Source organism: Lissotriton vulgaris, chromosome 10 (assembly GCF_964263255.1).
Source record: "Lissotriton vulgaris chromosome 10, aLisVul1.2, whole genome shotgun sequence".
In the NCBI taxonomy this organism is placed as follows: Eukaryota; Metazoa; Chordata; class Amphibia; order Caudata; family Salamandridae; genus Lissotriton; species Lissotriton vulgaris.
In genome coordinates this window covers 897,310,061-897,324,510 of record NC_141698.1, presented here as the reverse complement: position 1 = coordinate 897,324,510, position 14,450 = coordinate 897,310,061, and the positions used below count along the sequence as shown (strand labels likewise).

Below are 14,450 nucleotides of genomic sequence, written 5' to 3'. Positions count from 1 at the left end.
GAGTGTGGGGCTTAAGTGTTTTAACATCTTCTATTCATATGATGGGCCCAATTCACAAATAAAGTTGGAAAGTTGGAAATCTACTCATCGACTTTGGTTTTTGAGGCTTTCTGACGTTCTAGAAATTCACAAAAGTCACCAGAAGTCTTGAATATCTAAGCTAATCACAGATTTCCCATGCATGCTCCTTTTCTCTGCACTTGTCCATGAGGATTGCAGGCAGAGCTAACTATTTACTAGACGAAGTGCACTAAAACATTGCATTTACCGAACAATCCTTTTTAACAATTTGCTGTACAGAGAAAAAAACCCTATAAAGAACTCCCTCCTCTTAAACTCCCAGAAGATCTAATGACATTTCCATCCTTTTAGCATCCTATTAACACACATTTGTAAAGTGCAAGTTAAACCACAAGGAAGTGTAACTCTTTGTATCAACTTCAGAAACATGAGGAACTGAGGGGACCCCTTAGGGCTGGAACTCGTGGCAATTGCATCAAATATAGATGCCATTTAGGGATGCATTAATCCAGTGATGATAGACCCTTCCTTTTTCAGCAGTTTTACATTTGTTTCCAATGTGGGAAGCATCAGCAAAAACTCTTGAGATTACCAGAAACGTCTGAGTTTGTAGCTGTGGGTGCACCTTGCAGAGTCACACCTAACATAACACTGTTCTTCTTGTCCCATGTATGCAGTACTGCGTGAAATCTGCCAAACTAAGGGGCTTAATTATGAGAGGCTTATGCTGCCGGAGCATCACTTTTTTTGATGCTACGGTGGCGTAAGCCTCTCAATCAAATCTCTGCATGGCTTTGCATGGCCTCATAGATATGGTGTAAGGCAAAGCAGAGCAAGTCGCTGCCTTGCCTTATTCCGCATCAAGGAGGCGCTCCATGGGCACTGCAGTGGGTTTTCCCACGCAACATCCAGGGATTTTGGAAAGGGGCGACCACTCGGTCCCCCCGAACGTATGGATGAGTGCCTCGATCCCCCCGGGAAGCCATTTTTGGGCGGGAGGCGCGTCTCGGCTGGTATGCCCGAAGCGGCGTAGCCGGGGCGCGCCTTTTCCCGCCCTAGAGTGGGCTGGCCTAGACACCGACGCAGCCAGCCACGCCCCCGGGGCGGGCAGGGGCGGGTTTTCGCCCGCCCTGAAGACGGATAAAAGAAGGCGCAAGACCAGAAGACGTCCTCTTGTTCTTGTGCTCCGAAGCTGCACCTCCTCGCTACACGTGAGCTCGGGACGGAACGAAGAGCCAATTTTGAGCGTTTTGATCTTTTTCTTTGTCTTCTAGATACTTCCTCGGAGAGATGCCCAAGAAAGGCGCAAAAAGAATGACGACCGATCAGATGGTGCGGGCCCTTTGCAAAGAAGTGTCCGACATAAAGAAACGGTTGGCGGAGCGAGATGGGGAGGAGGGTTCGGGCACCCCGCCGGCTGGAGGGAGACCTAAGAGGCCGAGAAAGGTTCCAGCCGGTGGGGCCGTCCCGGTTCCCTCTGCCCCGCTCGAGGCGCCGACCCCAGTACCGATGGAGGGGAATCCAATCCCCGTTGTCGTCACCCCGACATCCAAGGAAGACATGCCCCCCGAGCTGGCAGCACAGCTAGCAGCATGGTTGGGGGATAGTAGTGATGGCGCCACGGCTGCCGAAGCACAGGCGCTGATAAAAGGGCTTCGTGAGAAGAAAGAGGCAGCTAGAGTGGCTACGCCGTTGGCGGGGATAGACAAGCCGCAAGCGGCAGAAGCTGCGTCCGGTGCAGGTAAGCGGCCATTGCCGATTGCAAGGGACGAGTCAGCACCCTCTCGTAGAGAGAGATTAGGACAACATGTGCCTTTAGCTATAAAGGAAAAGATCTGGGCGGGGGAGTACGTGAATATTTTTTCCCTGCTTGTTGATCATTATGATGTGGAACATGTAAAAAGTCAGAAGGACTTAATGCATCCGAGTGTTTGGCGCGCAAAGATGGCCGCCTTTAAGGTAAATGAGAACATTGGCAACTGGGGCAATGCATGGGGTATTTTCACATCAATTTTGGGGGAACGTAGGCCCGAGTTGCTTCCTGAGTTTCCCGTTTATCAATCACGAATTATGGGTTACTCGACAGCGTATCAAGGTAACCATTGGTTTTGTTATGACAATTTGTTCAGGAAAGAAAAGGAACATAACAAGGGTTTGACTTGGGATTGTTACGATTCTTTAACATGGGATAAGATGAAAGAATCGGGAATGTTAAGAATGCCATTGGTCGGGAGCACTGTTGTTGATTACTCCCGCCAAAATGTGGGGACGCCCTTTCGACCAAGTACGAGCACCGACGACCAGTCGAGGCCCGCAGGCAATACAGGGAGAAAGGGTTTCTGTTTTAATTTTAACAAGGGGAAGTGTACCAGGCCTCCGGGATCGTGTAAATTCAAACATGAGTGTAGTACGTGTGGGTCGTCCCATCCTGAGTCATCGTGCAGAGCCAGAACGAGTGAGAATGGGGGTAAGGGAGGCGCCAAACAGGTCTAAGCTAGGCCGAGGGGCGCCTTTACCAACCCCGATTGATACCTTGGCAATGATTCCCTGGCTCAGCGAATACCCGGATCGCACTTCTGCCGGGGTGCTGCGGAACGGTTTTACACATGGTTTCCGCATCCCGGTAGGGGACTTTCAGGGTGTAGGGATGTGCAAAAATCAACTTTCCGTTTTACAACATGCATCTGTAGTGCAAGAAAAAATTCAGAAAGAGGTTAGCCGGGGACGGGTCGCCGGCCCGTTTAGTGAGCCCCCGGTACCGGATTTCGTTTGTTCTCCGTTAGGGGTGGTCCCCAAGAAGGATCCGGGTGAGTTTCGTTTGATTCATAATTTATCTTCTCCATATGGTCTTTCGGTGAACGACGCAATTGAGCCAGAAGTTTGTTCGGTGCGATACGCATCTTTTGATGAGGCGGTAGCCATCTTGAATCGCCTGGGGCACGGGACGTTGATGGCGAAATCGGATATCGAGTCAGCGTTCCGGTTGCTTCCGGTACACCCAGACGATCAGCGTCTTCTGGGATTCGGGTTTCAGGGGTCATTTTACATGGATAGGTGTATGCCAATGGGATGCTCTATATCATGTGCTTACTTTGAGCAATTCAGTACTTTCCTGCAATGGGTGTTCACTAAGAAAACGGGTTTCCGAAATGTAATGCACTACCTTGACGATTTTCTGTTCCTTGGCCCCGCCGGTACTTCCGAATGTGCCCGGGCCTTAGCTGAATTCTGTGTGTTAATGGATCATCTTGGCGTGCCATTGGCACCAGGTAAAACTATGGGTCCCACGACTTGCCTCGAGTTTTTGGGGATCGAGTTGGACTCAAGGGAGGGGTGCTTCCGTTTACCAGCTAGCAAAGTGTCGAAATTCAGGGCAGCCCTCCAAGTATGTTTAAAGGCATCCAAAGTTACACTGCATCAGTTGCAACAGTTAGTGGGAAAGTTGAACTTTGCCTTGAGGGTGATACCAATGGCTCGCCCCTTTTCCCGCTCAATTGCCCAAGCGATGGTTGGCTTAAAGGAGGGTCATCATCGCACAAGGTTATCGGCCGAGGTCCGCCAGGACATGCGGATTTGGTTAGCATTCTTGGCGGACTTCAATGGCCGTGTCGTCTGGAACAAGCCAGCCGTCTCCTCTGAAGAGCTTGGGCTATGGACAGACTCAGCAGGAAGCGTAGGTTTTGGCGCCATCTTCGGCACAAAATGGTCGGCACAAAAGTGGCCCCTATGGTGGCACGCGAAGGGGCTGACAAGTAACATCGCTTTCCTAGAACTATTTCCCATTCTGGTGGCCCTGAGAACCTGGCCAGAAGGGTTCAGAGATCATTCTGTTGTGTTCTGGTCCGACAATATGACCGTGGTAGAATGCATCAATAGTCAGGCAGCCCGTTGTAAGTTGATTTTGAGGCTCCTCAAAGAAATTGTCTTACTGTGTATGCAACTGAACGTAGTATTCAGAGCAAAACATGTCCCAGGGGTGATGAATCAGGCTGCTGATGCACTGTCTCGTTTTCACATGCAGGCTTTCTCGGGTTTCCTTCCTTCAGCGGACCCGGAGCCGGCACCCTTCCCCGAAGCTCTCTGGTCTCTCGGTGCCCCGAACTTCGTCACCTCGTGGGAGAGAGTCTAGCACCCAGGACAAGGAAGGCATATGAAGGGGCGTTCCAGGCCTATTTAGCCTTTTTGGGGGCAGAGAGAGGAGGACTTTGGGGTCAGGAGGAGTTGGTAGTACTTTTTCTGATGTCCTTACGTAGGGCTGGGAAATCGGTGGCTACGGCCCAAAGGCATCGTGCCGCCATTTCCTTTGTTGCCAGGGCCCATGGCATCCTGGACCCAACAGCGTCTTTCACGGTACAAAAAGCGCTACGTGGGTGGCAACGTCTAGAGGGTCGCAGAGTAGATGTACGACGACCGATAGGTCTAGACAGGTTGTCCCAGTTACTGGTCACGCTCCCGAACACATGCTCGTCCCCGTTCGAGACCTGTTTGTTCCGGACTGCATTTACGCTGGCATTTCACGGGGCTATGAGAGTTAGTGAGCTGGTTGCAAGGAACAAACGGGACGTGACGGGGGGCTTGTGCAGGGAGCATGTCCAGATCAGGGGTGATGCGATGATTGTCTCCTTTCTCAGGTCCAAGACTGACCAAGATGGGAGAGGGGACTGCACGATCATCCGCAGGAACCTCGACTCATCCATGTGTCCGGTACAGTGCTTAGAAGATTACCTAGCACGAAGGGTGGCATCATGGGGAGGGACATTGTTGAGGCATGCAGACGCCACCCCGCTGACGAGGTTTCAGTTTCAACGGGTGCTTGCAATGGCCATTGCTGCAGCGGGCTTGGACCCGGGCGAATTTGGGACCCACTCCTTTCGTATAGGGGCTGCCACTGAAGCTACAGCCAGAGGTCTTAATGTAGAACAAGTGAAACGTGTGGGGCGCTGGTCCTCCAATTGTTATAAGAGGTACGTGCGATTGCACATGTTGTGAAACTGTAATCATGTACTCACGCCTCTTGTTTTTGTTTGTTTTCAGTTGCGCAAGCCTACGCGGCAGGGCAGACTGAGCAGTCGACCCAACACCAGGTCAGCGGTCGCACGTCACCGGCTGTGAGGAAGGAGGTTTGGGTCGTGGGCCACTCATACGTGAGACGGGCTGCAGACGTATTCAAAGCAGGTGACATGGTTCACGTACCTGAGGAATACGGGTACAGAGTGTCCTTCTACGGAAGGGGCGGTCTCTGTATTGACCAGTTTCAGGAATTTTTTGAGGGCTTGTTAGAGCGGATGAGGTCACCGCCGTCCATAGTCATAGTGCATTTGGGGGGCAATGATTTGGTCACCACCGGTAGACGACTTCTCCTGGAGGCTATGCTTTCCACGGTAAGTTGGTTAGCGAGGAGAGTTCCGGGGTGCCTAATCGCATGGTCTCATATGATCCCACGAAAAGTGTGGCGGGGGGCTATCTCGATCCCTGCTTTGAATCATTCGGTTAGAAAATTGAATAACAAAGTGAGTAGGTTGTTCCGTTCCAAGGCATTGCATTCGATCTCGCATAATTGTATTAATGATGACAGTATGTATCTGGGGGATGGTGTGCATTTGTCGAGGGCGGGGAATGAGTTACTCATAGGAGACTTCCTAGCCTGGTTAAAATCTTTGGAACATGACCTTTAGGTAGGAGTTTTGTGGGGGGTCCGGATAGCCGGTCAACTATCCGGACCTGTGGCGGTAAGGTCATGATCGGTGAGCACTAATTGGTAGATCCCTATGAGTGGGCGTCACCCAACACGGATGGGAGCGCTCGGGAGAGGTGGCCATTGGCCCCTCAGTGGGGAGGCGGTCCCGTCTAAGGGCGGGTCGCCGGAAGTAAAGGAAAGGCGGTCAAGGCCCCTTCCTTTGTAGGAGGGGTTACAGCCCCCTCCTGGGGAATTTCCCGGGGCTAGTGTCATCTGCGACGGCAGATGCGGTAAGTTGTGTGGGGTGGGGAGAGGTCAACGATACCTTCTAGATACCACACACAAGTGTTCGAACGACCTTTAAATGGCGTCGAGTCTTAAGTGCCCCCGTCAAGTCAAGGGAAATTGTTAGTAGTTGCACTTGTGGTAAGCCCCTGTGCCATCGCCCCTCCTAAGTGGGAGGGGTAAGTCTGGTTAGGGATCTTGACACCGGTTATGACCTTGCCGTTGGCCCTTAAACGTTAGGATGTACAATTTCAGTATTCTTAGAGAATGTTTTGTAGGATGCTAGTTCGGCTAGGAGAACCTCTGTATTAGAGATTATGTTAAGGTTAGCCAAACATCGTAATGTGATAATGAAATTGTACATAACATGAAAACGTTTAATGTTTTAATCTTTTGTTTTAATAAATACGGCCGGGATGGTCACTCCATCCCACATCCAAAAACTTTAAGAACAGTTTCCGGTTTCCCTTCCTTTTGGGGATTGTGTTGAGAGGGGGTGGCGGGTATCTCAGCCATATGGAAAGGGGCGACCACTCGGTCCCCCCGAACGTATGGATGAGTGCCTCGATCCCCCCGGGAAGCCATTTTTGGGCGGGAGGCGCGTCTCGGCTGGTATGCCCGAAGCGGCGTAGCCGGGGCGCGCCTTTTCCCGCCCTAGAGTGGGCTGGCCTAGACACCGACGCAGCCAGCCACGCCCCCGGGGCGGGCAGGGGCGGGTTTTCGCCCGCCCTGAAGACGGATAAAAGAAGGCGCAAGACCAGAAGACGTCCTCTTGTTCTTGTGCTCCGAAGCTGCACCTCCTCGCTACACGTGAGCTCGGGACGGAACGAAGAGCCAATTTTGACCCACCCACCAGCCCCTGAGGACAGCAAAGTTGTTGTGCAATAAAGTGAATTGATAAGTTTGTTTTTCCGTTTCGTTTACAGGCTATAACAGTAGCAGTTTGTAGTTAATAAAGATGGTGAATATCGTTTAGGTTGTTATGATTAAAGTGATTTGATGTGATGTTGCATTTTTAGCATGTTCCTTCGGTCGTAGCGACCAATGTTTTCATAGGTTGAAGAACTGTCGTATTTATTTTTTGGTAGGCGGTAAGGTCATGATCGGTGAGCACTAATTGGTAGATCCCTATGAGTGGGCGTCACCCAACACGGATGGGAGCGCTCGGGAGAGGTGGCCATTGGCCCCTCAGTGGGGAGGCGGTCCCGTCTAAGGGCGGGTCGCCGGAAGTAAAGGAAAGGCGGTCAAGGCCCCTTCCTTTGTAGGAGGGGTTACAGCCCCCTCCTGGGGAATTTCCCGGGGCTAGTGTCATCTGCGACGGCAGATGCGGTAAGTTGTGTGGGGTGGGGAGAGGTCAACGATACCTTCTAGATACCACACACAAGTGTTCGAACGACCTTTAAATGGCGTCGAGTCTTAAGTGCCCCCGTCAAGTCAAGGGAAATTGTTAGTAGTTGCACTTGTGGTAAGCCCCTGTGCCATCGCCCCTCCTAAGTGGGAGGGGTAAGTCTGGTTAGGGATCTTGACACCGGTTATGACCTTGCCGTTGGCCCTTAAACGTTAGGATGTACAATTTCAGTATTCTTAGAGAATGTTTTGTAGGATGCTAGTTCGGCTAGGAGAACCTCTGTATTAGAGATTATGTTAAGGTTAGCCAAACATCGTAATGTGATAATGAAATTGTACATAACATGAAAACGTTTAATGTTTTAATCTTTTGTTTTAATAAATACGGCCGGGATGGTCACTCCATCCCACATCCAAAAACTTTAAGAACAGTTTCCGGTTTCCCTTCCTTTTGGGGATTGTGTTGAGAGGGGGTGGCGGGTATCTCAGCCATATGACTCTACCCCACATTTACTTAATCATGTAAGCCTGGAGCAGCACCAAAACCTTACTCTTCCCAAGAGCAGGCATAACGGGGAGAAATATTTGTATTTTTCCTTGTTTTTTCCTCTGCAGCACACAAATTTCACAAATACGGTGCATTTCTGCCCTATCACATTGGCGTAGGGAAGCACTGCAAGAAGACTTGCGGCGCTGCCCTAGGCCAATTCCTCATAAATGAGGCCCTAACTACATTGGCCTGTACTTGAATTCCACTCACAGCCGTAATTATCCGCAGACCCTAATTCTGTGAATGAGGCTCTATGGAAGAGCAGGTGGATTTCTCATACAGTAAATTTTAACCTAAGTGTGTGAAAGTTTGAGAAAGAAGCAACATGTCTAAAATTCATAGGACTGAAGTAAATTTAAGGTATCCGATTAAAGAAACACATTTAACATAAGGTCACCAGATTTTGAAAACCACCAACCAACAAACCGACTACACTTTTACATCAGCCGGAGTGGTACAAAATAATAACTAAAATTGCAGTGTACATCAACATTTAAAAACAGGCAACGGTGCATTAATGAAATACATTAAAAGCAACTTTTAAATCCAGCTTGTTAATTAAATTGTGTTTTGACGAGAGCTGCTAACTCGTTCTGCTTTTGAGCACATAAAAGCTGCCTCCCTCTGTTTTAAGTCGATCCTCTCTAACAACCGGTGCATAAGCCAAATTTGTCAAAATCTGCCTGGGCAGCTGGTGAAGAACTGGGACTGTTCCTTCATGATATTGGGAGGGTAAACAAGCTGTCCTAAACCCGCGTTTAAACGCATATTGGCTATTTGCATGCAAAGCGTATTCGCCTCTAAAGATACCAGAGACTTTCGCAGTAAACCGTGGCGACCAAAATAACAGTGGCAAGTCTGGCGACCAGTGAACGACTGTGAAATTGCAGCAGTTTTGGTCTGCACAAGTGTGGAAAGGTTATGTCGTTGTTTACAGCATGAAGGTCACGCAGGGCTTCAGAAGCACAGGCGTCCAAACAGTTAAAACGTACCGCCTACTGAATTACGGACTTGTTATATACTTTGCTGCTGGACAGATCTTGTAAAATGCGCTCCAACCTGGGATTTCATCCCTGGTCAGTAAACAACGACCAGCTTTTTCCAACCACAAGCTGCAGTCACAGCCAATTTCTTGTGCCTACTATAGAAAACCTACATTAAATCACCTGTTTTTTTTCTCTGCCAAAATAAGCTAGGGAAAAATAATCACGGGAACAGCAATATGTGCATAAAATAATCGAGACTACGAAAGAGCTTTCTTAACTTCTGGATGGAGGTAGATATGGGTAGAGGGGCATAACTGTGTACATGGTTCAAAGCTCACATTAAAGGGGCCTGTCTGTGAATGATGTCACAGTAGACATCAAAACTCAAGGTGACATCATCAAACACTAGAAAGCCTATCGTGGGTGCTTCTGAACAAAGCAGAACTTGGTGAAAAGGTCTGTTTTTTCTCTATTCCGGATGTCCTCTGTTCACAATGTAGCTGGACTAGTAGAAATATAAGCCATGAAGTGTTCTTACCATTGACAGTGACTTGGATGCTCTGGCTTGCTGAAATGGTCCCGCTTCCTTCCACATTGATCTTCACAATGTATTTGCCTTCATCACTACGATGTAACTGATTGATCAATAGTGATGCATTGGGGGGCCTCAGGGTAAACTTGTGCTGAAATTCCAGGTCTGGCACCACAGATTGATTGACAGAGGTGAGCAGGTATCTCGAAAAAGCCTGGGGCTGATCGAGCAGCCAGATGATCTGGATCCCAGTCGCGGTGCTCTTGTAGTTGTAGTGCACGGGCAGTACCAGAGGCTGTCCCTCAATGCCATGGACAGTGTGCGCTGGAACCCTTAGCGTTAGTGCTGAACAAGTGCCTTCAAAAACACAAAAGATGAGAAGTGAACACCCACAGTAACATTCATCCCACAGACCAAGATGGACACATCCATGGTCATACAACAAAACAAAATGCCTTATTTCAATGAAGCAGTAAATAAATTATGAAACTGAATAGAGTTTTTTCAGTTCCTTATTTTCTCAAATTATATCAGTTGGATAACGTTAATGAAGAATAAATATACTTTTTCAAATACACCAAATTATTATGGATGAGAGCCATGTAATTTAGTTCTTGTACTTTGCAAATGATAAGGAATTGACACAAATTCTTCCATCTCTGCATCACCTCTTTGATGTATTTCTAAGATACTTATTTACCATAAATGAAACATTTGTACAGTTCATATCAGAAATATCCAACTTATGCCCAGAGAATAGGGGCCATGCCATATTTTCATGCTAAACACTGTTTACATTTCTGATGGCTACTTCTAACAGCAGAATTCTCACCTTTAGAAAAGCCCTAATTCCAAAATGTATCTGGAAACCTTTACATATCACTGCTCCTGTGTGCCAAAAAGTGACACAGAGTGGCTCTGCATGGACTTCATTCTATCTGGAAGTGACACACAGAGCTGCTTATAATGCCACCATTGTGCTCTGATGTCAGTTCCTTTCTTTCTGTGTCAACAAACACTGATCCAGAACATTTTGCGAAGATGTTTTCTTCAAAAATTCTAAACCAGGGTGCAAGAGAACTATTGCACTACCAGATTTAAACGATGCTGGGACTGTCACAAACAAATGTCTGACCTACCCGCTTGAGGTATGTCTTTGATGGCAGAACTGGAGACACAACTCCAAGTCATGGAGGAATGAGCCTTCATGAATCCAAAGACAATCTGGAAATGTAAAGCAAGGCTGTAAGCAACTCAACTGGAAGAAGCACTGCAAGTCTGCTTCTCTTGAAAGTCGAGAGCGGGGACCAATTCTCACTCTTGAGACAGGTCCTATTCAAGGTCAAAGTCTTGGGGTAAATCCAAATCAAAGAAACACAAGAAAGCCAAGTAGTACCCCTCCTGGCACTCTCTGTTTCCTGAGAAGTCACAAGGGTGTCAATGTGCCACTTGGTCACTCTTCTGATCCACAGAAGAACATATTCTACAATTGATCTCAATGCACCCTGTGTTTCTCGGTCATTAGCAATGCCGCAAAAATCAAGTTCGTTAGGAAGACCATGTTGTGCACCGCTAGCACTTTTCTGCTTTCCTGTTAAGTGCATTCAGGCCCAGAAGGTCTTCACAGGCCTCCAGTCATGTAACCACCAGCGCATCCTATCTTGGCACCATCTGTGCCTCAGGAACTTGCTTTGGGTCTGAACAGGGTTCCATGCCGACTTCAACTCGGATGCGGAAATCTGAGTCAGTATTTTCGACGTCAATGCATGACCTGACACCGCTAATGCTGGAGGAGGATCCTCTACTGATACTGATGTCCGACTGAAAGCCAAACTCATCTCAGCCTTGACCAAAGTCACATTCCAAATTCACTTTGACACACCCCATTCAGTCAGATTCAGATAGAATACTGCCACTGCCACATAACCGCTCTCAAGTGCTCCGTCAATGTTTTGGCTCCACCAATGATCATAGGCAGCCATCCTACAGAGATGACAATAGAAATAATTGCCCCTCCTTAGGATGATGACAATCTCTACATATATTTGCAGGATGCTAGTGGGCTGGATTCTTCCCTTGATACTGGGTTGATTTCTCCGCAGACATACAACAGAGGAAACTGCTCCCTTTGCTGTGGTGAACAGACGTGCAGCAGGGTTTTGGACCTACATCCCCCTTCTGTGGTGGTGAAAACTGATGTACTCACAAAGGTATGGCAGACTGAGAGGGCCTCTTCTGAATCTTTGCTAGCATTCAACAAAGCCCTTACTAACACATTGACAGGCACTTGAAAGAAGTCTTGTTCTTGGTCTGCAATAAACAGACAGGTTTTGAGGTGCCATAGACCAGCAGCAGTCAACCCCAATTTTCTAACTCAACATTGGAATCCAGAGAGTTTGATGATACAAGCTTCCATCAGCAAGGTGAACTCCATTTCATTCACCCTAGTCAGAGTCAAAGAGAATCTAGGCATTCAGGAACCGGATAGTTTTATCTGCCAGCGTAACATTGAGTTCCGAAGATGTCAGCTGCCTAGTTGGCCGATATATTCATGCCTTCTAGGACACGGTCAACAAGATCTTGCCAGTCCCTGAGGCCTGAAGTGCTGTTGGACTTGAATAGTCTTACACTGATGGCAGGCGGCAAATATTGGAGGGCTGGGTGGATCTTAGGATGCTCCAGTCTACAAAGGTTAGGGTCCATGATCTCTTGCAGTCTTTTCTCAATGACTTATCAGGCCTCCTTCCTTTTACGGACTACCGGCATCAGTGTAGGATGTCCTCCGCCGCTGCTCCTTGCAATCAATAAGTGTTCATCACAGCATCTTGGGCGGACAAGCACGGGGAACTGTTGTGCTTCCAAGGCAGCCCCTTTCCTGATGTATGGGGGTTCAATGGCTAGCTCTGCTCGCGGGCAATGTGGCCCTTACTTCATGGTGGCTCCCACCTAGCATACGGGATCGCTGACTGACGCTACATGAGGGCGATGGCCCTCACTTCACACTGGTCCCCACCTCGCAATGGTCCCAACCGGAATGAGTGTCTCACACTTCGCTCACCAGGATCCTTTATAGTCTAGATCTCAACACAAATGCGATTTAGTGTCTGCGCCTTTGGAATTCGGATTATGGGTGTCACCTTTGTTGAAGTGCTCTCTCCTCTGTACTACCCATTGTCATGGTCCAAGATGACTTAAGTGCAGAGCCACAGAATTATACATCAGCCTGCTTGTGTCACTTAATTCCCAGGGAGGGCAATAACCCTCTACCATCATGAAGCTAGTACTTAGTTGGCCAGCCTGGTCCAAAAAGACCACACTACCATAAGACAGGCCTAGGACATGTCACTCATGGATGATCAGTGTTCGCTCATAGCCAAAAATCATTACCAGTGGTCCAGATGTCCATTCAACTGGGTCACTCAGGGCTAGTGAGCACTTCTGTCATCATGTATGATCATTTTTCTCAGTGTGTTCCTTCGGTCTTTTGGCACCTCCCAGGCATTTTCTCCAGTCATTTCGTCCCTTTTGAGGATACTGCAATGGGTTGGCTTACAGACAGTTCTGGGCCCCACAGCCTCTGTAGCAGGCACCCCAGTCTTTTTGGGGTTATGGATGGGGTTTGGGGAGACTATGTGCAGGTCATCAAAGGAGAGAATCATCTCAGTCCCCCAACTGTGATTGCTCTCCTTGATGACCTGCACATTGTCTGCCCAAACTCCATTTCCCCCAACCCTGCGACATCAGCCTCCAAGCAGTTTTCGTTTGAGCTTAGAGGCACACTACCACCCGTTGGAATGGTGATCCAACACTTTCAGCAAGGATGGCAAAGAATCACATTTGACAAATGGATTCTCCATAACATTCAAAAGCGAGAATCCCTTCCTTTTCTTTCTGTACTGCCATATCTTCTAGCCACATCTGAGTGGCTTTTAGAGAAGCACCTGGTCAGTTTGTTAAAAGAGATGCAGGTTCTCTTGTCCAAATGAGCCATAGACCAGGTACCAGCCTTGGAAATATGGACAGTTTTTACACCCTATATTTCTTCTAATCGAGGAAGGATAGAGGCCTTCATCCTGTTTTAGATACTCACCCTCTGAAAGGTCTTCCTACAGAAGGACAGATTCAAAATAATCAACTGGGACTAGGTATTCTCTGTCTAGATCCAGGTGACTGGATGCTAGCCCTGCACCTGAAGGATGCATATTTTCATATACCTGTCCTGCAGTCCCACAGATGTTACCTGCAGCTTTAAATGTGCCTTGCTCCACCTCGGCCTCATCAGTAGCCCCTGGTTGGTCATGAAAGTTATGGTGGTGGTTATGGCATATCTTCGGAGGTTGGGAATCAGCTGCGGCTCCTCCATTATAGTGGGGGAGCGCACCCCCAAACATAGCAGTAAAGGAGAAAAACAAACAAACATTTTATTTCTCCTTTCCTGCCAAGTCTTGGGTGCGGTCCTGTGGGGGGTGGGTCCTGTGGGGATGACGGTACTGAGGGGAGTGGTAGTGCACTCCCTACACAGTGCATGATGGTTTGGCCGGCCGACTCAGGTGACCAAACCATCATGCGCAGTTAACCTCTCTCCACCCCCTGCTGCATTGCTGGGGTTGGAGAGGGGAGGCACAGACTCCCAGTCTGTCCTGCGCTGATCGACAGCGCTCAGGGCAATCCTAAAGCTGCTCTCCTGTGAGAGCAGCTTCAGGATTGGCCGCAGGGCATTTAGGCAGCCTGTGCCTGAAGCAGAGGAACACGACGCTGCCGGGTGAAGGTAAGTTTTATTTTTTTTATTATTTTTAATTACCACCGCCTAATTTTGCAGCCCCAATGCCCCCCTCATCCTTTCCCGCCCATGCACCCCTTGTTCTAAACATGTGCCACCACTGTTGGAGATATTAGGTTTGGTTCACTGATAGAATATCGATGTAAAAAATATCGATGTTCCAAATATCCCAAAAAAATATAGAATACAGAAATATTGACTCCCTTACCTACACAGGTAAGTACAAATATAGCAAATCAAAAATATCGATGTGAAAAATATCGAAGTAAATA

At 48.3% G+C, this 14,450-nt stretch overlaps 1 protein-coding gene across 1 annotated transcript in view; it reads right to left on the bottom strand.

Annotated features, from left to right (window-relative positions):
* Positions 1-14,450, bottom strand: part of HEPACAM2 (HEPACAM family member 2) — a 508,644-nt gene that overhangs the window by 398,657 nt on the left and 95,537 nt on the right. The window contains exon 2 of the mRNA XM_086941874.1: positions 9,405-9,755. Within this exon, the coding sequence (XP_086798000.1) occupies positions 9,405-9,755 (351 nt within the window). The remainder of the gene's footprint in view (positions 1-9,404; positions 9,756-14,450) is intronic.